This window comes from Penicillium chrysogenum, assembly GCF_028827035.1.
Source record: "Penicillium chrysogenum strain IBT 35668 chromosome Unknown utg000002l_segment0_segment0, whole genome shotgun sequence".
Taxonomy (NCBI): Eukaryota; Fungi; Ascomycota; class Eurotiomycetes; order Eurotiales; family Aspergillaceae; genus Penicillium; species Penicillium chrysogenum.
In genome coordinates this window covers 6825567-6850096 of record NW_026622750.1, presented here as the reverse complement: position 1 = coordinate 6850096, position 24530 = coordinate 6825567, and the positions used below count along the sequence as shown (strand labels likewise).

The window sequence follows — 24530 nt, the reverse complement described above, 5'->3', positions numbered from 1 at the left end:
AATCGTGACCTTTGACTCAACCGCCTCTCACCTTTGATGCTCTTGCATCGTCTTCTTGATTAAGACGAAGCTGCTGAGGAACAGCTTCCGTCTACTACGACTCCCATCCTCCGACATCATGCCTCGACTTGTACGCCGCCGTCCGCTCTCCGAGCGCATACGCTCACACCTCAATCCATATGACTTTCTGCTTTGGCTTTCCGAGGAATTTGAAGGCGGTGATTGGGATCAGTTGGAGAAAAACTGGGCTCTGCCTATTGGTATTGCGCTCAACGTGATATTCCTTATCGCGCGAGCAAATAGTCGGTCCGGTGGCAGCAAGGCTTTTGACGATGTGTTCGGCGACGACGACGGCACATCCCTACTTGGGTGGCTTGTACGTTATTCTTTTCCTATCTTTATATCACTCATGTTGCCCAACTATTCGCGATATCCATGAAAAGCTAATCGGCCGTGATTGTTCTTCTTAGGCCTCATTCATCGTCCATTTGATGGCCGTTGCCTCTACGGCCAATGCTATCTACACATTTCAGAAGACGAGGCACTATCGTCTGTTTGAGAACTCCATCGATAACAACCCGGCGACACCATCAGCACATCGTGTACGCGTTGATTCGAGCCCCATGATGCCGTCTCCCCTGCGATACATCGCCAAGGCGCTATCAACGGAATCGGCACACTCGAGAGCCCACCCAGATGCACAGCGGGATGTCTGGGAGCTTGCAATTTGGGATCCTTCGCCACTTTGTCTCCGACTCTTTTGCTTGTTTAGCCCAGGACACGTCTTGGTATACTGGCTGTTCCTCCCGACCCAGCTTTCCGATCCACGCCCCAGCGTGACGATTGTGACAACGATCGTCTTGACAGCTCTTCTGTCTGTGCAGATGTCCTTCATTTCTTCCTCTTATACACAGCAAGCCAAGGACCAGAAGGTTGTACACAAAGAGGTCTTCAAAGAATATGACACTAAATATGTACAACCTCGGACGCATCCCTTGATGAGAGATGTTGGCACGCAGTTCTCGGATCCGTATGGTGAACCGCCCAAGACTGAGGATGAGTGCAACAGGGTCGAGACTTACAGCCCAGCCCACATCATTAACCGTGGTTTCAAGACCAGTCCCAACCCTAATTACCTGAAGCACGTCGACCCAGAAGGTTTCACCCCGGTCCGTCAGCCGACTGCATCGACTCCGATGTCCTCTATGTTCCAGGGTCCACCAACCAACACCCCGAGCATGTCCCGAGATGGCTCGCCGATGGCTCGAGGTACTAGTCGCACAACAATGCGGCAACCGCAGTTCCGATCTACTGCAACAACAACAGGTGATGGAGGAAGCCTCGGTATTTACAGCCACGCAAACTCTCCACTGAGGAAGTCTGCGACAACTTCATTCGATCGCCGCTTACAAAGCAATGGAGACTTTGTTTACAAGGAGCGTGGCACAACTCCATTGATGCGGAGCTCCAGTCCGCTGAAAAGAAGCAGTGTGCCGGGAGGAATGAACCCAGGTGACCCAGCCACCATCAATAGATCAGATAACATCAGCAACCGCCGAGAAGCAGGCCGGTTCTAAGACTAATGAATGACCGAATTCCATTTACACAAGCATGAAACTTTGCCAACCCAGATGCGCAGTTTTCTCCAAGGCATGCGCGGCAATGACACGATAGCAGCACCCTTCACACCCATCGTACATTTATCCCCATCTTTAATTGAGGCTATGCCTGATACAACTTTACATTTTACGTCTGAGAGGTCGATTGTGGAGGATTGAAGTCCACATAATCCAACACCAGACATTAGCCGTCGAACAGCTGTCTCTCCATCCCGTTCCGTTGGAACCAGAGCATCATCAGTCCCGATGGAGAAGGTCCTGAAGGATCCCGTCCAGAGCATCTCCAAGTGAATCCGTGATCAAAAAATTGAGAATGCGAGACGCCGCGCCTTCAACCTGGATTTCTATGACCTTCATTTACAGACTGGGACAGTCTCAGGGAAACCGAGCTTCGAGATACAGCCCCCACGAGAGGCAGGCCCTAAGTGAAGAATTCTCGCGCAGGGAAGAGACAGGAGAGGGCTACGGACACGTCCGTGTGGAGCGCACTTCCGACGCAACCCAAAGAGGAGAAGCCATCAATATGGCCCGGAACATGACTGACAGGGATCCGTTTCGTCATCTCGAGTACGTTCAGGGTGAATCCGGGGCATACAACCCCCACAAAGCCGACGCGATACGAGAGGAAGTTGCACGTCGCGCTGAAGAGAAAAATGATGGGGAATGGTGGTGAGACGCTGTACACGAGTTTCTAATGCGTCACAGGGATGTCCTAACAGGTCGGGGACGACCTGCCACTTGATGGGGGATGTTGTGCAGCAAGGAAATGGAATCATCATGGAGGAAAGATATTCTTTCTGATGGGGGGTACTGGTTATGCCAGCATAAACAGAGACAATCCCGCCTTCCATAATATTTCCATAATACTTACATACCTAGGTATGTATGTATTCATACCTACCTTCTTAGGAAATTCAGACCTCTCCTATTCCATCACGTTCATGCCCTTATCCATCATATTCATCCCCAGGAGTTAGTTTCTGAAGGAATCAGCATAATAAGGTGTAAACCCAGCACCGAGGATCTCTCCCTGGACACCTCAGGCAGGAGGTAGGTCAGAGGATCGTCTGGCAGGACCGGACCGTCCCGTCTGTCACCTCTTCCACCCATATCGACTTCATCTCCCCTAAGGCGCTGCATCGTTCAAGTTCCCTTGATCCATCAGATACATCCGTCGAACATATCAAGACCGTCCAGATAACCTGTGACCGTCCCTTCACCGAACTTCCCACAGAATCATACGACATCCGCACGAGACTTGCCGTCGCCCACCGGACAAGCTAAACCCGCTACAGATCTAGCTTCTAATCTCCCGCAGCTTTCTATCCCATCAATCCCGTATACTTAACCTGGCACTATTTCGTCACGTTGAGTAGCTCTGCCGCCTTGAAGGTTCCTTTACAACCATCTTCCATCGACTGCGTGAGATTGACGAAGCTAAAGGAAGTCGATACAAAGTCGGAGTCTGAAAGCGACCGGCGACAACAGACCCAAAAGGCCAAGATCCTTGCGAAGATTGCGGAGAAAGTCTTCAACGACGTCGTCGAATCTGTCCAGAAAGGAAATTCTGAAAGCCTCTGGGAGGTCGGTCTCCAGGCTTTTGAGCAGGCAAACGAGCTTTCATTGATTCAGAAGGCTGGGCCCATCGAAACGCTTCCTATTGGTGAGGCGGCCAGGTTTGACATCGTCAATGGCTTCGGACTGCAAGAGCAAGGCGAAGAATCCCTTGAACTTCAACCGTGGCCCCCATGCCCACTCCCGACGGTGGAGCTGCCTGACTCTGCCCGTAAGTCATTCCCGAATCCTAGAGATTTCTCTAAGCGGCTTGATGCTTTTATTAGGCTGGAACTAATAACTGATAGAGAAAATGATTGAAATCACCAATAAGTATTTACGCCTTTCAACACAGAATGAAGCAGCTACACGCTGTATCATTAACAACATTCTGTTCGCTCTGTTAGATACAGTTGTGCCGTATCCAAACAATGGCCAATGGCCATTGAATCTTCAGATGGAGACCTCGCTAACCTCTCGTCCGTTTCCCCTAAGGGGAAGGTGTACCAAGCAAAGGGCACCTGCGATTATACATTGTGGTACGGAGATAAGGGCGGCGCAGACAAGGCTATTAACTTGGTCCTTGTCGAGGCGAAGAAGCTTGGCCTTGCTAGCCAAGGTGACGACCAGGCCTTAGGATATATGGGTAAGTCTTTATGGATTCTGTTGGAAAGCTTTTTACTAACTGTAAGTTCTATTTCCAGCCTGTGTCCACCAAGAGAGAAGGACCCAGCCTTCTCGGAACTCTACAGTTTACGTCTGAGTACCGATGGCGAGGAGTTCCGTTTTCTTCGGATTAACGAAATGAGCGAGGTATATTAATAAATTCCGAAATCTCACAGAACTACCTAGCTAATGTTAACAGTTCACCAAAGTTATCATGACGAAAAGGCCTGGTGGGAACTACTCTCGTATCACGAGTATGATTGCTTTTATTATGAGGGGAGGCGGTTTCCCAGTCGTCTTACGCGTCTAGGAATACTTCAAAGGATGTGTCCATGGAAGATGACCCCGTGACTCTTCCCCCCGATGTGTAGGATACTTTCCATTTCTCCAGGAGAATTTTTAGCTTGCCTTCAGACAAAACCTTTACGTTCTTTTTCACCTTAATTTCCGTCGATTTCGAGATGATATGGCTCCGAGGGAAGTCCAAGATGTGAGACACTGTACAAGTAACGCGTTATACCGTTTGAAATATCTACCCGTTTACTGCCAACCATCTGCAAAGAATCAGTCATGAACCCAAGGGGCAGAATGTGCCAGTCGAGCTTGCAGGAATTCAATACATGTAACTAATCGAGCCATTGATTCATTGGATTCTATATCCGTACGGAGTAGACAATCGCCCTCTACCACAATGCTCAACGCCACCTTCAGATATCTGGATCGCACTTTCTTCTCAAACTTCAGCTATTCAACTTCTACAGGTGATGCAATTCATTCTTGAAATGTGGGGCTCACGAGGAAACTGCCCATTCCAGATGGGTTATTTCAGCATTTCCCCCAGGGGTTAGCATTCCTCATGGGCATTCCGACACATTATTCTTACGCGTTATGAGCGCGATCACCTATGAAGATCTCTCAGTCTTTTTGGATCGCCCCGCTCATTTGAGTCTATCGTATCCTTCGACAGCCGCCGACATAGACCTTTGCTCAGGAGAACCAACACAGGGACAGACTACTCTCTTCCCACTCTTTACTTCTCGCTCATACACGGCATGGGCTAGGACGACTACTCATTGTGCTGTGCCCATAGCATTTGCAACACCAACCACAATCACTTCAGTCTCCGCCCAACATGGACGAAGCTCCTGTCAAACTTCCCGATGGACACCTCGTGAATCTCTCACCACGACCTATACGCCAAAGTGCCTACAAAGCGTACCGAGCCGAGTACAAGTCTTCGACGGAGGCCTCAGCAACACCTCCACCTCGATACCGACAAGAAGGAAGATCACCAGAATATGCTGTGTCAGGAGGCGCATCCGGGAATATCTCCCAGCTGCCAAAAGCTACCAAGTTGCCAGTCCCGAGGAGTCTCGCCGAAAGTCGTAAAGATGATTCAAACCAAACGACTAGTCCCACTGCCCTTCCTAAACTGTTCCCGGCCAGTCACTCCTCGGGACGGCTCGGTGACCAGTCTGGGCCGTTGGACAAAGGTCACGATCAATACTGGAGGAAAATCCGGGATAAATTGCAGGAGTCGCCATTATCAACGAGACGTGTCAAGAGCAAGGAAAGCGACAATAACCAATCTCCTAACTCAGGCATATCCTACCACCGCAGCAGACCTCCTGCCAGCACTAGTCAAGATCGGGCAAGTCCCCGGGCAGGTACCCCACGATCCGGCATCCCGAGTCCAAGCACTGTCAAGAGCAGTCCCGCACAAGGGTCGAGGAACGATGCTTCCACTCGTCCTGTGGACAGCCAAAGCAAATGGCGGAAGAAAGACGACCAATGGGTACTCATGGATGTTACCGAAACCGCGTCCCTGAAATCATCAAGGACGGACGCGACGACTGACTCTAGCGCTCGATCTCATCCTTCCGTTTCGCCAGTGTCCGCCGAGAACAGTTCGATCACTGACTGGGAAGACCGATTCGTTGTGAATATGCCAACTGCAAAGGATCCCAATCCACCAATGATGACGGCTCAACAAATTGCCGAGTATCAAAGAAGCATTGAACGGGTACACCGGGATGGTGGGCAAATGGCAGACCCGGACACAGTGCCTAGTCGTAACGTGTCTCCCGAGATCAGATTCAACCCTAGCGAACAAAAAGCACAGAGCCCAAGGGCCATCAACACATACGATGGGGTGTACGAGGGACCTCAAGCGCCGACCTTGTCGCGAGATGAACATTGCCCTTCGCCGCAGCCTCAGCAAAACGCTCAGCCGGAGCCAGTTTCACAGCCTCACCTCCAGCAGCCCCAGCCCCAGTCCACGACTGCGCCGCAACGTCAAATAGCCAACCGCTACTATAGCCCCGATGAAATCGGGTGTAATCGGATTAGCACAATTTGGGAGGAGTCGCCCACAAAACCGAAGGAGAAGCGATCCCTCCAAAACGCCGACGGGTCTTTTTTAGGCTGCAGGGAAATATCCGGGGAGAAGAACCCAGACGAAATCCTCAGGTTCGCTTCCTCAGACGATGCCAGTCTCCACCCACCCCCATTGGCCCTAGGTTCCAAGAACAAGCAAAAGGTGTTGAAGGAAGTGAAGAAAGCGACAGACCGACAACCCGCCCACAGAGACGAGGGGACTACAGTCCTTCGAGAAGAGTTACCACAAACTTCTCAGAATACGAGACCTGCCCAATGCTCGAAGCCGTCAGTCATGTGCCAGGATCAGAGTTGCTCCCAGAACCCATCCCCAATTCCGCGGACGAGGTCGCAGGACTCAAGCAAGGAGAATTACCATCCTACCAGCAATACACCCCAGCGGTCCGGAAGCCAGGAAGAAAATCTGGGGGACGACGATGTGTTCATTATCACACCCACTATCACACGCACTATGATTCCCACGCCCGACAACAAAGCATCTTCGCCAAAGCCGCAAGGGCTGCGTCGTCCTGGTGGCACAAACCACACAGTTACCGCCGAGGCCATCAAGGCCGTCCGGGCAAAGGCTCAGATGATTTCCACACCGTCAGGATTGCGGCCCGGGGAACCCACCGTGGATATCAGGCCAACAGGGCGTACCTTGACAACTTCTCAAACGCTGCCAGTCAGCAGCGTCTCCACCAGGACCAAAGACGAAGACGAGGAGGATCGGAACCAAGATCATGCGCAAGATCGCTGTTCAGAACGAGCAGCAGGCACAACGTCGAATACTATCCGTGGCTTCATCCGTACCTCCGGGCTCGCAAAACCGTCAGGGCTAGTCAGGTCACCCACGGATAGCCTTGCTGCAATCCTGCGCAACAGGACTGAGTCCCTTCGCACACGCGCCGAATCCTTACGGCATGCTTCGGGGTCTCCCCAGCGTTCGGACCAGAAGCAATCGCCAAGTCCTCCACCAATTCTTCCGTCTAGGGACAATTCGGAATCATCACGGTCAGAACGGTCATTTCGGTCAACAAATGGAACCTCACCGGTCCCGGCAAACAGGCCTCCTTCGCCGCCAAAAGTTGCCACGCCGGAGAACAAACCGGAGGAAAGTAAGCAGCCTTCTTCACGACCACCTGCCCCAAGCAAACCAACAACGAAAAGAGTGACCCTGTCAGAGGAACCTCCTTCGTCAGCCAAACCTGACAAACCCCGTTTGTCAACTAAAAAGATTTCTGCACTAGCGAAGCCGTCAACATTGGAGAAAATCTGCAAGTCTACATCTACAACCCCACCCGCGCCTGAAAAGTCTTCTTCTCCCAAGGCAAAGACGCCCGATGCTTCACCAAAAAGGCAGAGCAGGCGAAGGCCCTGCCTCGTCTCCATACTTCCGGTAAAGTCTTGGAGATCGCCGAACTCGATGGTCTTCAGGTTGCAAGTCCTAAGGAGTCTCTTCAATCCAACATCACAGACGTCTCTGCCGACCTAGGTGACATGCACTCTGAAGACAAGGATGGTTCCGACGGACAGGGACTCCACCCTTTGGCTTTTTCACTTCTTTTCAATATTCTTGTTGTTGCTGTCACCCAGGTGAATAAAGCTCTCCGGATGGGCACCGACAGCCCTTATGTCAAATTTGTGGTCAATAACACCCTGAACATGACTTGCCACTGTTGGAATGTGTCCAAATGCATCTACATCACGGTTTCTCACTACCAGGCCACAGGCGCCTGGCCCAAGCCTCGCCGTGACCAGGCTATTACCCGGTTCGTGGTGGAGCTTCTTCAAGCCATTGTATATCTCTTGATTCTTGGGTTTGCAGCCATGCTGATGGCCCGTACTGTTGGCTATGTTGTTCTAGTGAGCAGCTGGATTGCATGGTTTGCCAGGCCGTTTGCGTGGGTCTTTCAGTGTGTTGGCCGTGCCCTGATAATGTAAAATCAGCCAGACCTTTTGCTGTATGCTTGTACAAGATTGCTTCTCTGGAGGTCTCGAGTTTGGAAGTGGTCGTTTTTGTTGCTTTCGACTCTTTGTCCTGGTCTCGAGCGGTTCTACCTACTCACCTAATTGTGTCTTTTGGCTGTATTCTTAGCTCATCGTTAAATAGCTCTCAACCTTAGATATTCCATATGAAGCCATCTATCATTGTGTATGCCAACGTATGTAGTAGACAACAACTTGCATTGATATTGAGCTTCTTGACCCAAAACCGAGACACAAAAGCCGAAGACCCTGAACACACAGGGATGTGATCCAGCGTCGACTCTCTCCCATGTTGAAGAGGGAAATAAAATATTATCAGACTTTTGTTGTGTCCTCCCCAGAATCCGACTCGTGTATGATGCTCTCTCTCTTTTGCTGTCAAAAAATTCAAAGACGAAAAAAAAAAAAAAACAGACCCAACTCCGTCATCCTGGTGTTGAATGGTCCTGTATGCTAGCCCGGAATGATCTTGCGAAAGCAATGCAAACGCAGAGAAAAGACACCGAATTCAAACATAGAAGGTCCGTTTCTCAAACATTTCCCATGCGCTGATGTGAAGAGAAAAAAGAAAGCAGAAGGTGAAAGGCAAGGGGAAAAAGCATGGCTAGGCTACTGTAGGCCGTGATGGCCGCCCTTGCCAGCTCTATGAATTGAGACCAAGCGCAGAAGAAACACAAAGATAAAAACGGAATGGGCCGTAAGGGCAATATTATGTTGAATTTTTGTTCTTCTTTCATTTTTTTTAATTCCTCCATTCTTCTGGACTGTACTAGGCCAAACAGAAAACATCAAATAGTCCAGAAGAGAAGCTCCGGGCCCCAACAAGAATAGATCCGAGAAAATAAAAGAGAATCCGATCGACGAAGCGCCATTGTTAAAAGAGACGGGGTATCGGTACATTATGTTGAAATGAAAACGCTGAGGAAGAAATCGTTGAGAGGTCTTCAGTCGTGACGCCATAAGACATTGCAGGGGGAGCCCGAGATGTGTTGGAGTAGTTGTTTGTATGGGCTGTGTTATCGTTGAGATGAGTGATGTTGAATTAGGTAAGATGTTGAGTTGTTATGAGATGTTTGCAAAGATGGCATACGACCGAGGGGGTCGAGGGGGTCGAGGGTGTGAATGAGTAGCAACTGGCTCTGAGTTGACTTCGGGAAGGGAACTGGTCTAGTTGGCAGCAACGCCGTTCGGTTCGGCGTGGCCGTTGGTCAATGGCTTTCCAGCCACCTCGACGCTGAGATCTTTGATCTCGAGGCCATTGAATAACTCGAAGACAGCGTTAGATCTGTGGAAGTCGTTGTCGACGATATTGACAAGATACCAGTCCTCCATCACATGCTGAATCAGCTGGCGACTAGGGCTAGCTGCGTCATGACACTTGGACCAGTGCTCGCCCAAAAGGTATGCCTCATCCTTCCAGGCCAAGAAACTGACTGTCTCGACGATTGTGGGCTGGATAATCTCTCGTCCGGCGAAGATACCCCAAGTCAGGGCATTCGGGCTGTCACGTGTGTTGGTCTTAAGCTCGCCCTTCTTGTTGGTGGCGTGGTAGGTCAAATCATCGTTCTTCTCAATGCGTGTGATGAGCTCATCAATCAAGTTGGAGGGGACCAGAAGCTCCAGGTAGGCCTTCTGGTAGACGAAACCGTTCTTCGGGCCCCATCCATACACTGGATGGGATGACTTGACTCCATTGACAGCGGGTTGAGAGTTGATTGTCAGGAATCCGCGCTGGTTCAGTTTGAGCAAGTCCTCCTGGATTTCGTGGGCTTCGGTCGTGATTGGTGAGTCACTCCACGGCAGTCGGTCAAGCTTGCCCGTCAAGAAATTAACAAAGATATCCGAGATATCCTTGATCGATTTTGGCTCGCCCCAAAGTTTGATGTTCTGCTCATTTGTGCCCTTCAAGCCCACACCGTAAGCGTCGAGTTCACCGAACGCAGGGGAACGAGAATCGGTCCAGCGACCGTTAGGGTACTCGTCCCATGTCTGAGTACGAGCAACGTATGATGAGTTCCGGTTGCGCCAGAATACTGGTCGCACATCCTCTGATCTTCGGCCAAGGCCAAGGGAAGGCCGCCAGGGCAGTGGGCGTTGAATGGGGGAATCTTCCGACGGGGTAAGTTCGAGCTCTTTGAGAACCAATTGAGTCGCCTGAGCCAGGTTCATAGTATAGCTAGGCAATTTGTTAGGAAATGTCGTTGAGAAGAGTAGTAGAGTAAGCTTACAAGTGCAAGTGCTTGATACCAGCTGCGATCAGCTGCCTGCACATATTGGCGATCAGAGTCTTTCCGATATCTCGAACCGCGGAATCATCGTTCTTGACCGGCTCAAGGGCCTCCATCCACTCAGAAGGCACTTTAACCTTAGTCCAGTTGGACCGACGAATGAAAGAAGCGTATGTCTGGATGGGCATGATACCGGGGATGATGGGGACATTGATCCCCTTGGCTCGGCACTTTTTCACCCATTCGATGAAGTTTTCCGCATCGTAAAACATCTGAGTGACCACGAAAGAGCTGCCCGCATCAACCTTCTCCTTCAAGTGATCGATCAGCTGGTCCACATCGGTGTTGTCATCGGCGCCCTCGGGATAGCCGCCCACGCCAATGTCGAAGTGGTTGCCATATTTTTCCCGAATGTATTTGACCAGATCCTTCGCATAGCAGAATCCATTTTCCGCCGCCTCCCATGCCTCCTTTTCTCGCGGTGGGTCTCCCCGAAGAGCCAGAATGTTGGTGCAGCCAGCTTTGTAGGCAGCTTGGAGCGCTTGGTCAACTTTCTCCACCGGCATATCTGTGCAAGTTAGGTGCATGCAGGTCTCCAAGCCATAGACCGATTGTGCCACGCTGACCATCTCGCAAGTCAGATCCGATAAGCGACCACCAGCACCCCAGGTGATATCGATGAATGAAGGACCCAACCCATGCATGCGGTCCATTCGGTCATAAAGATTCTGTACACCCTGGGCAGTTTTGGGAGGGAAGAACTCGAAGGAGATTCCAGTCTTTCCCTCCGCCTCGTTTTTGGCAAGCTTCTCTCGGATATGCATCGTGTCGGGTTAATCTAGTCTTCGTAAGCATATCATATAGTCTTAAGAAGCCACCGATTCAAGGATTTGTCTTTGTGCTCTTGAACAAACATACCGACAGCTAGCAATAATTAATTAAATTGTTTGTGGAACTTGGAACACCTGTGCAGATGAGACAGACTACTTCTGCTATCTGAGAGCCTGAGCACAATCCCAGTGTACTGTGACACCTAAATGTCCAGGACCTAGGAATGAAGTGGAATGGATAAAACAAAAATTCGAGGGTAAAAAAAAAAATTGACTAAAAGAAGGAATTGCGAGGCTCCAAGGGAGAGTGAAGGAGAGGAATTGAGGGATTCCGGTGAGCGGAACATTTTGGGGGACAACATTTGGCGGGGAAGGCCGGCCATCGGAGCACGTGTTTTGTTTGTTTAAAGGTGAATTAAGGGGGGGTTTAGGGGGAATTAAGAAAATAAAGTGCATAGTATAGGAAATATTATGTGTTTCTTTCATTTCCTGCTCTTTTTCTATCAGAAAATAACTGGCAATGGGACTTTTATAGCAGAAATCAGTTTCTCTGACCTGATAAGGCGCAATATGAAGCCCCATACCGCCTGCCCCGCCATAGAAAAGGAAGTTCCGGCAAAATTTTCCCGACTTGAATTTCGTTGACCTTGACTCTTTGACTCTTTGACTCTTTGACAATTGCTTCAATTTAGCGTCCATCGCAACTCCAAGATTCCAAGATGTCGACTGTTCCTCCCCCATCTGCCGATCAGGACTACAAGTCCACCCTCCTACCTCTCCTCATCTCCAACAATGTCCTCTCGTTCGGCACCTATGTCCTGAAGTCCGGCCGCGAATCGCCCTACTTCTTCACCTCTTCCCTCCTGCACACTGCACCTTTGCTGCGGGCCTCCTCCGCTGCATACGCCAGTGTCCTCTCCGCCGAGCCTTTCGTCACTACCAATGCCGACGGCACCGCTCAGCCCAACTTCGACATTATCTTCGGACCCGCATACAAGGGTATCCCCATTTGCGCATCTGTCACCAACGAGCTCGCTGTGCGGGATTCCCTATCCGGCAAGACTACCTGGGACAATGTGAGCTATTCCTTCAACCGCAAGGAGGCCAAGGCACATGGCGAGGGTGGAAACATTGTCGGTGCCCCGCTGAAGGGCAAGCGGGTCATTATTGTGGACGATGTCATCACTGCTGGCACTGCACTCCGTGAGGCTGTCGGTATCATTGAGAAGGAAGGCGGTATTGTCGCCGGTGTCGTTGTCCTGCTGGATCGGGAGGAACGTGTCAGCGATACCGAGCCCAAGAGCGCCATTGGCGTTGCCCAGCGCGATCTTGGTGGCAAGATCCCCATCCGGTCAGTTATCGGTCTCCATGACCTGATTGAGAAGCTGGGTGATAGCATTGGCGCCGGTGAGATCCAGCGACTGAAGGATTACCGTGAGCGCTACGGTGCCCAATAGACATCGGCTGGAATCCGCCAAATCAAAGGCATGATGTATGAGCAAAGACAACAGGATGGATACCAGGATATTTTGGAGTCTGAAAATATTATTACTTAAATATTAACCCATATCCAAATAAGGAACGGGCACATTTCTATATGGATTATTTGACATGTCGATACGCAACCATATACTATAGGCTAGCTAGCAAATGGCATTCCCATTTGCCCATCTTGGAACCACATGATATAGCGGGTAAGCAAAGCTCGCACTTTTGATTTGGGATCGCTCGGGAAGGTTCCTGGCAAACGGGTCATACCAGTGCTCGGTCAGGAATCAGGGATATTGAAGAGGAACTTGGCGATATACCCCAATCGGGAAACATGGAGCTGTGAATGCCGGACCGGCGGTCTCTGCCTTGCTAATTATGTAGAGCATATTGATAATCTGGTGTGTTGGTGCAAATGTTTTTACTATCTGAATATTTCTACCTATATTGTATGTATTCCAACACACCCCTGAACTGATTAGTTCCGCTCGGACGTCGGATTCCCTGAGAGCAAGACAATGTTCCACATAAGCTTAAAGAAATAGATAGTCTGAATTGAAGTACCTCGGCAAGCCAATAACGGCAATTGATATTACGCGGCAAGCGACACAGCACGGCAGATGCTACTAGTGCTGTGTTGTGTTTGACACCCCAAAAGCAATACAAGTACCGCATTTAGAATGAATGAGGCAGTCTACGGTCTATCTATGTAGGTAGATGTATATATCAGACACGGCGCTCGGGCAATATGTATCTACCAAGTTTATCACTTGATCAGTTACATGGTGGGACATACTTTGACACCGTACACACTGATTCCAATGAGAAGTAACTGCAGTGGATAAGACGTTGGTTTTGTGCGGCTACGGCCTAAAAGAATATGTATGGAGATGGATCAGTGAATACACATACATATATATATGTATGCAATTTGGCCTTGCACTTAGGCTTCTCCAATGAGAACAGTAGACTAGATTGAATCTGAATTCTCTCGCACTAATGCGACCTTCCAGGGTTGCCCCCAGATTCTAAATGAGACATCTAATCGGTGCTGTGTATGCATATAATATATGGCCACTTCCGGTGATATCCCAATGGCTGCCTGCGTTTCACAAGGAGTAACAGCACGGGAACCGGGGGAAGGACCGAGACTATTTAGTTATTTTCAACTCAGTAGAGAGCTAAAAACATAATTGCTCGACTAGCTCCACCTTTGTAGGTATTTCCAACTAGCATGGCTCAGTTTCTATTCGAGTGGCAGACGGCTTCCAAAATCTAGCAACACCAATACCTCAACTAACCAGCAAGTAAATGGTAAAGAGCCTGGTTATTCGGCAACCAGCTTGCCTCTGGAGCAAGTTCATAAGTTTAACGGATTTAAGAAACCAAGAGACTGATCAGAACGTTGTTAGGTTCTATCTGTTCGGTCTCTGACTCGAAAATTTAGGGCTATTACATGCCGTGTCTTAGTGGTTAGGTCTTGGGGTATTTCTATATTATATTCTGCTTAATGTGTATAACAAGGTACGTCGAGTATAAGTGGAACAATCTCATTTAATAATACCTCCTTATGTTCCATTCTGTACCCCAGAGAATAGTACGCCGTGAGGTTCGTTGACGTGGTCAGTGAATACACATAAACCCATGACGCTTTTCGGAATAGTGAATTACAGGTGACATGGTGTTACCTCTGTGTTTTTGACTCTACTACATAGGAACATTAAGTGTCTCTGATCTAGTGTCACGATCCCAATAGAGCACTGAATCGTTTCAAATTCAATTATCAAACCTTAGGGGCCTGGATTACTACTTGGAATCTTGGCAGAATAGTAGATATATCAATAATGAAAGTACTATGAATAACTCCCTCAACCATCTATGTTTATTCAACTGCCCTCTCACGAAAAGCTAGGATCACCCATAGATGGCCACCTAATTCTAGAATCAATCATCCCGGTGTTCACGATGGACGCCAGGTTGCAGCTGGCTAATGCAGCATATGTAGCCATATTTCCTTATTCGGAAGGCTCACTACACGGGCAAACAGTGTTTCGGGAGTTTCAACGGCCAAGATCTACGAGCCGTGACTTGAACACCCGTTAAAGTGACTCAGCTTTCTGTAAGATAGTATATGGCCAATAATAAGAATTAGCTGCCGTTATAAAATAGTACAAAATGCAGCGTACAGGGAGGCTCGGATCCTGTATACCTATGTACTCCATACCTTTATGCAGGCCGAATAACAACTTTGGACCCAAGCACCCACCCCAATAGGAAATAAAAATATCTTGTTTTTGTGTGCATTCAAACACCGAGCTAACCTGTTATTTCTCTGACGGACACCATTTTAGAGTTGGTGCGCGTTAGACGGCATTTCTGCTGCAACTGTTGCCTCTACCACACATCCAGGACCCTGGAGGAAATGTTCGAGACCGCGTCGATTGTTCGATATCAATGATATATGGTTCAGGAATGTACTTCAACCCAAGTACTTTGGTAGCAAAATTAGTCTAGTTTGTCGACCGTCAAAGTTTCAATTGGACCAAGATAAGACTGGATGTATATTCGGCGCTGATCAGATCAGGCTCCCCGTTGCTCTAGACACCATCCATAAGGCAGTCTCACCGAGTTGTTTGTGATACCTGCAATGCATGGATTGCTCGATTAGCCTCGTCGAGCCACGGCCATTCCGTGGCGGCCGTCCCATGCAGAGAACTATGGTTATTGCTTGAACACCGAGCGATGGTGACGCCTCGTAAGACATAGATCTTCGCCGCCTGAGTCCCATGGGCTCTGTAAATAGCACACGGTAATTAGGATGTCAATCAACGCGCGGACAGAGCTCCGTGTACTTGCATCCTTTTGCCTCCTATCAGCTGCGGCTTCGACTCTAACCGTTCATTCCGGGATTCAACGAGAATCGTCGAAGTAGCTCATGTCTAGTCTTAGGAACCAAAAAGAACATCAGGAGACTTGGTTGGGGGAAGTCGACAGTAAAGTATCATGCTCCCTTTGAACCACATCGAGTGATCTTACCACAGCTGGTAGTGCTCTACTATCTCCCAGACATTTTCAGGTTTCTCTTATTTCTATTAACCCATTCCGCAGCTCTCAACTTCCTTTCTTTCCCTCTTTTCTACTTGGGAGAGCTCCTATAGGTTGGAGGTCTATTGGTCATATTCTACTTAGAGGAAAATGATTGAAGTCTCTCGTTGATACCAGTCGTTTTTACTCGTCAACACCCTTTCACAACTGTGACTTTCCGAGAAAGCAAACTGTTAGTTATCTCTGGCCTGTTAGTATCTTTCCTTTTCAGAATACCTGACCGAGAATATCTTGCCATTCGTACCAGTCGGGTACACGAGCGTCTTCCCATATCCTCCTGAAGAAATTAACCAACCTGCTAACAGGGAATGGTGAAACATAGTAGCTGTTTCTCGGAAGTTCCAGTGGGATCAGTTTCCTCTTGCTCTTCGCCATAATCGACACATGCTACGATCCTAAGGTTCACTGGAGCGGCTTACTACATTGTTTGTCGACCATGAATTGGAGATATACAATCCCAGTGCTTGCCTTTCTCGCAACTCCAGGAATCAGTTGGCCTTATGACGAGACTCTTGTTGCTTATAACATCAATGAGAATCAGACAGCGACCAACCCTTCGGATTACTGGGGAGAATGGCCCGACCACACATACTTCCCTTCTCCAGAAAATTGGCGTTTCCCTGTATATACGCTTTTTCTTGACCGATTTGTTAACGGCGACCCAACCAACGACAATGTAAATGGCACACTCTTTGAACATGACATCAATTCGAACCAAATGCGACATGGAGGGGATGTGGTTGGTCTGCTGGACACCTTGGACTATTTACAAGGAATGGGCATCAAGGTTAGCTCTATGAATGGAACTCGTGGGGACATCCAATATTAACCAACTACCGAACTTTTTAGGGACTCTATCTCGCAGGTTTGGTTTTAATGAACCAGCCGTGGGGATCTGATGGCTACTCGGCACTTGACACTACTCTACTCGACCAGCATTTTGGGACAATTCAAACATGGAGAGCAGCTATCACGGAGATTCACAACCGCGGCATGTACGTGATTTTTGACAATACCGTCGCAACGTAAGCATTCCAGTCTGATCGTCTTCCCTTATGGTGTCACAAGGATCTAACAGCAGTAGCATGGGAGATCTCATTGGGTTTGAAGGGTACATGAATACAACCACTCCATTTTCAGTCAAAGAGCACAAGGCTTCCTGGAAATCGGACCGTCAATATGTCGACTTCCGATATGGCAACACCTACAATGAGACATGCGATTATCCTCGCTTCTGGGATGAGACCGGATACCCTGTGGATGAGTATGTCGATTATCAACTGCGCGGATGCTACGACAGTGATTTTGACCAATACGGTGACATCGAAGCCTTTGGTGTCTATCCTGACTGGAAACGAGAGCTCGCTAAATTTGCCTCTGTGCAAGATCGGCTGCGTGAATGGGTGCCTAGTGTCAGGGAGAGACTTATACGCCATTCGTGTATGATCATCGCATCTTTCGACATCGACGGCTTTCGTTACGACAAGGCTACACAAGCCACCGTCGACGCTCTTGGGGATATCTCTGGGGCGTATCGAGACTGTGCTCGCCGTGTGGGCAAAAATAATTTCTTCCTTCCGGGTGAGATTACAAGTGGAAACACTCTCGGCTCTATCTTTCACGGGCGAGGACGTCAGCCTGATATGCAGTCCCAAACTCTCGAGGAGGCCTTTATGATGACGAATGCCTCTGACCCGGATTACTTTATTCGTGATCAAAACAAGCAGGCCACCGACGCTGCCGCATTTCATTACTCTGTCTATCGCTCCCTCACCCGGTTCTTGGGTATGGATGGTAACTTGGCGGCTGGCTACGACGTTCCAGTCAATTGGACTGAGGCCTGGTATCAAATGGTGCTTACCAATGATATGGTCAATGCTAACACGGGCAAATTTGATCCACGCCATATGTATGGAGCCACTAACCAGGATGTGTTCCGATGGCCAACCGTCGAATACGGCATTGAAAGACAACTGCTGGCTCTTTTTATCACGACATTGCATATGCCGGGCATTCCCATGCTTCTATGGGGCGAGGAACAAGCATTCTATATTTTAGATGCTTCGGCCGCTAACTATATCTATGGCCGTCAAGCAATGTCTCCTGCCACAGCTTGGAAAAATCACGGATGTTTCCAGTTGAATTCCACGCAATATTTCCAATGGCCTATCGAGTCAGGACGTTTAGGATGCCACGATGAGACAGTCACATACGACCACCGTGATCCCGCTCACCCCGTGAGGAACATTATCAAACACATGTATCAAATGCGACAGGACTTTGGTGCTCTGAATGACGGGTGGTGGATTCAGCTACTCTCGAACCAAACGCACAACATATATCTCCCGGGTTCTAACGGAGTCCCTACAGAAACTGGCATGTGGTCTGTCTTGCGCAGTCCATATTACCAGCTGCAGGATCTGGGAGAAATGGGCAACCAAACGGTCTGGTTTGTATACCAAAATGAAAACCGAACGGTGAACTATGAGTTCGACTGTTCTGACCCAACTGCGGCATTGATTGCTCCGTTCGATACCAACACCACAGTGAAGAATCTGTTCTACCCCCACGATGAGTTGACCCTGCAAGAGGGTCCGGTCAAACTTGCTTTGAACGGCTCCGATAACTACAACGGTTGCCTTGACAGTATGAAGCTTCAACCGTACGAATTTAGAGCCTACATCAGAAAAGAGAAATTCGTCTCTCCTCGCCCTATGATAACCAAGTTCTTACCTGGGCACGATGCTCCGTTGCTATCTGCTGTTGCGCCGGATGAAAGTGAATCAGTGGATATCAGCTTGTTCTTCTCCACAGAGATGAACTGCTCTATAGTGACCGACTCAATATCAGTTGAATCGTCTACTGAAACTGGAGAATGGCCTTATTTGGACCTTGACAGTGTCAGTTGTGAGAGTGTTGAACCGGAGACTACATCTTGGACCGGCCAAATCCCATCTACCTGGTCTTGGAGGGCCACCCTGACCGGCGTCTACAATGGCGTGCATAGATTGACGGTGAACAATGCGACAAGTATCGATGGGAGAGCAACCAACGCCATCGACCATTTCTTGATCCGAGTTGGGCAGTCCGATAATCCCATGATCTTTACCACGGCAAACTACTCCAGCAGCTTGCTTCATGAGCGCAAAGATGGTACACTTTTCATTGCACAACACGCAGCAGGAGCAGACAAATATCGGTACTCTACCAATTGGGGTAGTACTTTCACTCAATGGCTCCCATACGAGGGAGGAAACCACAGTATTCAAGAACTGCCTTGGTCTGGAACGAAGAAACAGAGATGGGAGGGGAAACACGTTCGGATTGAGTACTGGAGCCGCCTCACAGGCAGTAGCGACTACGTCCAAGAGGGTGATGGACCCGACTGGACTCCTGCCATCCGACGTCGCTTCCCTCATCTCTTTTTCAATGGGCCTTTCAACAGGTACGGATATGATGCTGGCTTGGATAACATCGTGAGACAAGATACCGATGGTCTCTGGAAATTCCGCTTTATGACTGAATGGCCTGCCCAGGGTCAGTTGAATGTCTGGGGTATCAACCCCGATAATCAACCGGATCAAAGCTACATCTACGGTGATTCCGATGGAGATTCAATCCTCGACCGTCTACCACCTTCTTCGCTCAGTGTGACGACTATAAACATCACTCATCATCCACCCAACCCGCACCTTGCTTGGAGGATTCAACTAGATGACTCGAATTTGCAGTTTAAGCTTGTTCCTGCAGGCTCCAAATACGTTCAAATGGCCCTCTTTTTCCTTCTTTGTATTGTTCCCGTTATCACGGCATCAACCTGCGCTTATATATTCAAGAAAACATTCTACCGGATCAAGTTTAACCAAGTCGGTGTGAGTGAAAAGAAGACGCTCATTTCAATGGACTTCATCAACAAATTCAAGGTCGGCTACATGGAAGATGGACAGTCCAGAAATCCCTTCAAGCGCCTTGCAAGCAGGTCAAACTTCCTTCAAAGCACTTCTGCTTTTGGAAATCGCACTGGCCACCGACGAAAGGTCCTCGTTGCAACTATGGAATATGAGATCGACGACTGGGCCATCAAGATCAAAATTGGTGGCTTGGGTGTTATGGCACAGTTGATGGGGAAACAGCTCGGGCATCAGGATCTTGTCTGGGTGATTCCCTGTGTCGGTGGAGTGAAATATCCTATCGACAAACAAGCAGATTCGATGTTTGTCATGATCTTAGGGAATTCATACGAAATCAAGATCCAGTACCACCAACTGAGGAACATCACATATGTTTTACTGGATGCGCCCGTTTTCCGCCAGCAATCCGTCACAGAGCCCTATCCAGCCCGTATGGACGACCTCGACAGCGCTATCTACTACTCTGCCTGGAATCAATGCATTGCCCAGGCGATGAAGCGGTTTCCCGTTGATATGTACCACATCAATGACTATCATGGCTCAGTGGCTCCGTTATATCTTTTGCCCGAGACTATTCCTATTTGCTTGTCGCTTCACAACGCCGAATTCCAAGGTCTATGGCCTATGCGGACACAGAAGGAGAAAACCGAAGTCTGTTCTGTTTTCAACCTTGATGTGGATGTTGTAACACGCTATGTTCAGTTCGGCGAGATCTTCAACATTCTTCATGCCGGTGCAAGCTATCTTCGCCTTCACCAACAAGGCTTTGGTGCTGTTGCCGTGTCGAAGAAGTATGGAAAGCGGTCATATGCTCGATATCCCATCTTTTGGGGCTTAAGAAAAGTTGGAAATCTACCGAATCCCGACCCCTCTGACACAGGCGAGTGGGATAAAGCCTTACATAAGGAGGGCGATATTAACGTCGACAATGACTTTGAGAACCGCAGAGCAGAACTAAAGCGCCAAGCTCAAGAATGGGCTGGCCTCGAGCAAAGACCTGACGCTGATCTCTTAGTCTTTGTGGGAAGATGGTCTATGCAAAAAGGCATCGACCTGATCGCCGATGTCTTGCCTAGTGTATTAGAGAGTCGAGAGCATGTTCAGCTCATTTGCATCGGGCCCCTGATTGATTTATATGGCAAATTCGCCGCGTTGAAACTAGACCGAATGATGAAGCTTTACCCTGGTCGAGTGTGCTCCAAACCTCAGTTCACGGTGCTGCCACAGTTCATCTTCTCCGGCGCAGACTTTGCACTGATTCCTTCACGCGATGAACCATTTGGTCTTGTCGCGGTCGAATTCGGTCGGAAGGGTGCCCTTGGTATAGGGGCCAGAGTAGGCGGGCTCGGGCAGATGCCTGGCTGGTGGTATACAGTCGAGTCCACGACGACCTCCCACCTGTTGAAACAGTTCAAATTGGCCATCGATAGTGCGTTAAACTCCAAGCCCGAGGTACGTGCAATGATGCGCGCAAGGTCTGCCAAACAACGATTCCCAGTTGCCCAGTGGATCGAAGACCTTGGGATCTTACAGTCCACATCGATTCGAGTCCATCAAAAGGAACGAGCCAAAGCTCAGTCCCAGTCCACCGCTGCTGGTGCATATAACGCCATCTATGGGATGATGACCCCGCAGGCTGCGTCGACAAGGTCGGGCGCATCAACACCTCCATTACAACCCTCAAGTCGCCCGGGTACTACAGGATCCCTACAGCGAAGTTCTATGATCTACAGTCGTGACGCAAGCCCTGGATACGATGGGCGACCTAGGTCGGGACTCAGTCGTCAGATGTCACACGGCGTTCGGCCGGTATCTGGCACTATGGAGCCTCGCGGTCGATCGGACCTCGGGAAAGGCAGTGTTATCGAGGGTGACGACAGTGCTGGCAGAGCCACTCCAGAAGCCGAAGACAACAGCGATGACGAAATGATGGCCACTTGCTACGGCGATGATGATTATTCCATATCACCTGAAGGAACAGACCCAGGACGTGCACAAACTCCCCAGCCTCCGGGTGTGGCTCTTACCAAGGAGGCTCTATCGGCGCAACGTGCTAGTCAAGGCTCCTTGTTGGCCCGATGCAGCAACACGCCCTCTAGTTCATCGGCGCCGAGCACTGTTGGGACGGATGACACCCTTATTCCTCCTTCACGCCCATGGGCAGAGCCAGGCAACCGTCTCGGTAACGCCTCTGCCCTATCTGTCGATTCGGTTGTTGGAGAGAAGAAAGACTTTAAACTTCAAAAAGTTGATCCGTTCTTCACTGACAGCAACGGCGAGTACTACAGAGTGTTTGAAAAGAGACTCGAGGAACTTAATGGGGCGAACTCAGACAACCACCTCTGCATTGAGCAATACCTTGAGAAGAGCGAGAAGAAATGGTTCAACAAATTCCGTGATGCACGCCTTGGCCTCAATCAAGGATCTCCAGCAGGGTCAGTGCATCGGGGCAAAGCAGGAACATCCCCGAACGGGTCAGTTACCAACGACGATGCGACATCTCATGAAAGTGGTGAGCGCGAGAGGAAGGATGCTCAGCCGGATGAATTCCTTCTAGGCGATGACTACGTGCCACCGACGGGACTGAAGAAATGGATGCAAATGCGTATTGGAGAATGGCCAGTGTATTCTCTCTTCCTCGGACTGGGCCAAATCATTGCAGCCAATTCCTACCAGATTACCCTTCTCACCGGAGAGGTCGGCCAGACCGCCACGAAGTTGTACGGAATCGCGACGGTTTACCTTATTACTTCTATTCTATGGTGGTTTTTCTTCCGATACTGCAAATCCGTGCTCGTTCTGAGTGTGCCATGGTTCCTATACGGAACGGCCTTTTTGGTCATTGGAATGGCACACTTTGAGCCCAACTCACACAGTCGCGGATGGATCCAAAATGTTGGCAGTAGTCTCTACGCTGCTGCATCATCCAGCGGCTCTATCTTCTTTGCCCTCAATTTCGGCGATGAAAGCGGTGCACCGGTCAAGCAGTGGGTGTTCCGTGCTTGTCTGATTCAAGGCACACAGCAAGCCTATGTCATCGCTCTTTGGTACTGGGGTTCAACTTTGACTAAAGCTACCAACGCGGGGGTTATGGATGTGCAGGGCAGCATCACCAACACCTGGAGGATGACGTGCGTATAACATTGAAATCCTTCATCTCAAATGATCCAAGTCTTGCTAACCATTCCTATAGAGCGATATGTACCCCAATTACGCTCTTTTTGTGGGCAATTGGTCTCATCGTCTATTTCGGGTTGCCAAACTACTATCGCCAAACTCCCGGTAAAATGCCATCGTTCTACAAATCTGTCTTTCGACGCAAGATAGTACTTTGGAATTGGGTGGTTGTCATTCTCCAGAACTTCTTTTTGAGTGCCCCATATGGTCGAAATTGGAATTGTGAGTCTCTAGTTTATACAGAACCCCCCACCACCATCCCTCCCTTCCTATGCGTTGGGTTGCACTAATGGTCACCACAGTCCTGTGGATTTCCCAGCACGCCAGCCCGTGGCAAATCCTACTTCTCTGCGTTGCATTCTTCGGCTTTGCTTGGATAGTGGTTCTCTTCCTGCTAGCTAGACTATCCAAGTCCCATAGTTGGATCCTCCCAGTTCTCGCATGTGGTCTGGGTGCTCCACGTTGGGCCCAAATCTGGTGGGGTACATCGGGGTCCGGACTGTTCCTCCCCTGGGCTGGAAGTTATACCTCGGGGGCTCTTGTATCCCGCAGCCTTTGGCTCTGGCTCGGGATCTTGGATGCATTACAAGGTCTCGGATTTGGTATGATTCTGCTGCAAACTCTGACACGTATGCATATCTGCTTCACCCTTCTGGTGTCACAGGTCCTGGGCTCCATCGCGACTATCTGTGCAAGAGCCTTTGCACCAAACAACATTGGACCAGGGCCTATATCGCCAGATATCACGGCTGGTGCGGGTGCGTTAGGTAACGCTTGGTTTTGGGTTGCTCTTTTATTGCAGCTCTCAATCTGGTGTGTTCTCCCCCTACTAAGAAAGCTATTGTGAGAATCGTCTAACGTTTAAATTCCAGTGGTGGCTTTCTTCTTTTCTTCCGAAGGGAGCAGTTATCGAAGCCTTGAACAGATGTGGGGTTCTCTTTTGTTGGAAGTGGGTGGAATGGATTCAAGCTGCAATGTCTTTTCAATTTTCCTTACATTGGTGATATAACTGCTTGTTCGTTGTGGTTGTGGCTCAAACAGCACCAGCCCAAAGTATTTAGTGTCTAATATAATGATATAATGTGAGTTGACAGGGAAGTTGGCAAGCAACCCGCCAGGTTATGGCCACGCATAGACGTCGAGATCCAGTTAGTGTGCCTGCACTTCCCTCTGAACACCTTAATATATCTTATTTGTGTTATAGGAGTCAATAGGTCCTTAGTACAGGTAGGATGGTAAATCATGGCGATAGGCATCAGAGAGAGCCTTTCAACCCACTCTTGGTCCCGGTGCCATCTTTGCAACGCCTGGGAAGAGGACATGGAACTAGTTCGCTGGAAGAACCGAAGTATGATTGTGCCTATAGTATCAATTGATTTAGTCGTGAGTACAAGGTTCACCGACATTGCAGCCTGCTGATTATGTTCGTGCCAGGAAAGCGGAGAGAGTAATGGTTAAGATACTATTCCCCTTATACGAGTACGTGACGAACGGAATAAAACAAAATGTGGAGGAATACAAGAATTTATTATATAGAACTACAGATCCATGATCATAATTCATTCTCGTTGAAATTCGTAGGCTACC

The 24530-nt window shown here is 49.2% G+C and overlaps 6 protein-coding genes across 6 annotated transcripts; 5 read left to right on the top strand and 1 right to left on the bottom strand.

The window, feature by feature from the left end:
* Positions 1 to 118: 118 nt before the first annotated feature.
* N7489_005825 (Nur1/Mug154 family protein) lies at positions 119 to 1577 on the top strand (the record flags this gene model as incomplete). The annotated part of the gene is made up of 2 exons (XM_056711577.1): positions 119 to 376; positions 471 to 1577. The coding sequence occupies 2 exons, from the start codon at positions 119 to 121 to the stop codon at positions 1575 to 1577; spliced, it is 1365 nt and encodes a 454-aa protein (XP_056569998.1).
* A 355-nt stretch (positions 1578 to 1932) lies between these two features.
* N7489_005824 (uncharacterized protein) lies at positions 1933 to 3936 on the top strand (the record flags this gene model as incomplete). Its single annotated transcript, XM_056711576.1, has 5 exons — positions 1933 to 2288; positions 2663 to 2823; positions 2938 to 3405; positions 3631 to 3819; positions 3878 to 3936. The coding sequence occupies 5 exons, from the start codon at positions 1933 to 1935 to the stop codon at positions 3934 to 3936; spliced, it is 1233 nt and encodes a 410-aa protein (XP_056569997.1).
* Positions 3937 to 4971: 1035 nt separating this feature from the next.
* On the top strand, positions 4972 to 8159 carry N7489_005823 (putative NTP binding protein; the record flags this gene model as incomplete). Its single annotated transcript, XM_056711575.1, has 2 exons — positions 4972 to 7435; positions 7546 to 8159. 2 exons carry the CDS (start codon positions 4972 to 4974, stop codon positions 8157 to 8159), a joined length of 3078 nt encoding a protein of 1025 aa, XP_056569996.1.
* A 1212-nt stretch (positions 8160 to 9371) lies between these two features.
* N7489_005822 (methylenetetrahydrofolate reductase (NAD(P)H) MET13) lies at positions 9372 to 11256 on the bottom strand (the record flags this gene model as incomplete). The annotated part of the gene is made up of 2 exons (XM_056711574.1): positions 9372 to 10380; positions 10433 to 11256. 2 exons carry the CDS (start codon positions 11254 to 11256, stop codon positions 9372 to 9374), a joined length of 1833 nt encoding a protein of 610 aa, XP_056569995.1.
* Positions 11257 to 11981: 725 nt separating this feature from the next.
* Positions 11982 to 12719, top strand: N7489_005821 (orotate phosphoribosyltransferase; the record flags this gene model as incomplete). Its single annotated transcript, XM_056711573.1, has 1 exon — positions 11982 to 12719. One exon carries the CDS (start codon positions 11982 to 11984, stop codon positions 12717 to 12719), a length of 738 nt encoding a protein of 245 aa, XP_056569994.1.
* Positions 12720 to 16291: 3572 nt separating this feature from the next.
* On the top strand, positions 16292 to 23864 carry ags2 (alpha-1,3-glucan synthase Ags2; the record flags this gene model as incomplete). The annotated part of the gene is made up of 6 exons (XM_056711572.1): positions 16292 to 16642; positions 16705 to 16880; positions 16940 to 22897; positions 22960 to 23165; positions 23246 to 23756; positions 23816 to 23864. The coding sequence occupies 6 exons, from the start codon at positions 16292 to 16294 to the stop codon at positions 23862 to 23864; spliced, it is 7251 nt and encodes a 2416-aa protein (XP_056569993.1).
* Positions 23865 to 24530: the final 666 nt, after the last annotated feature.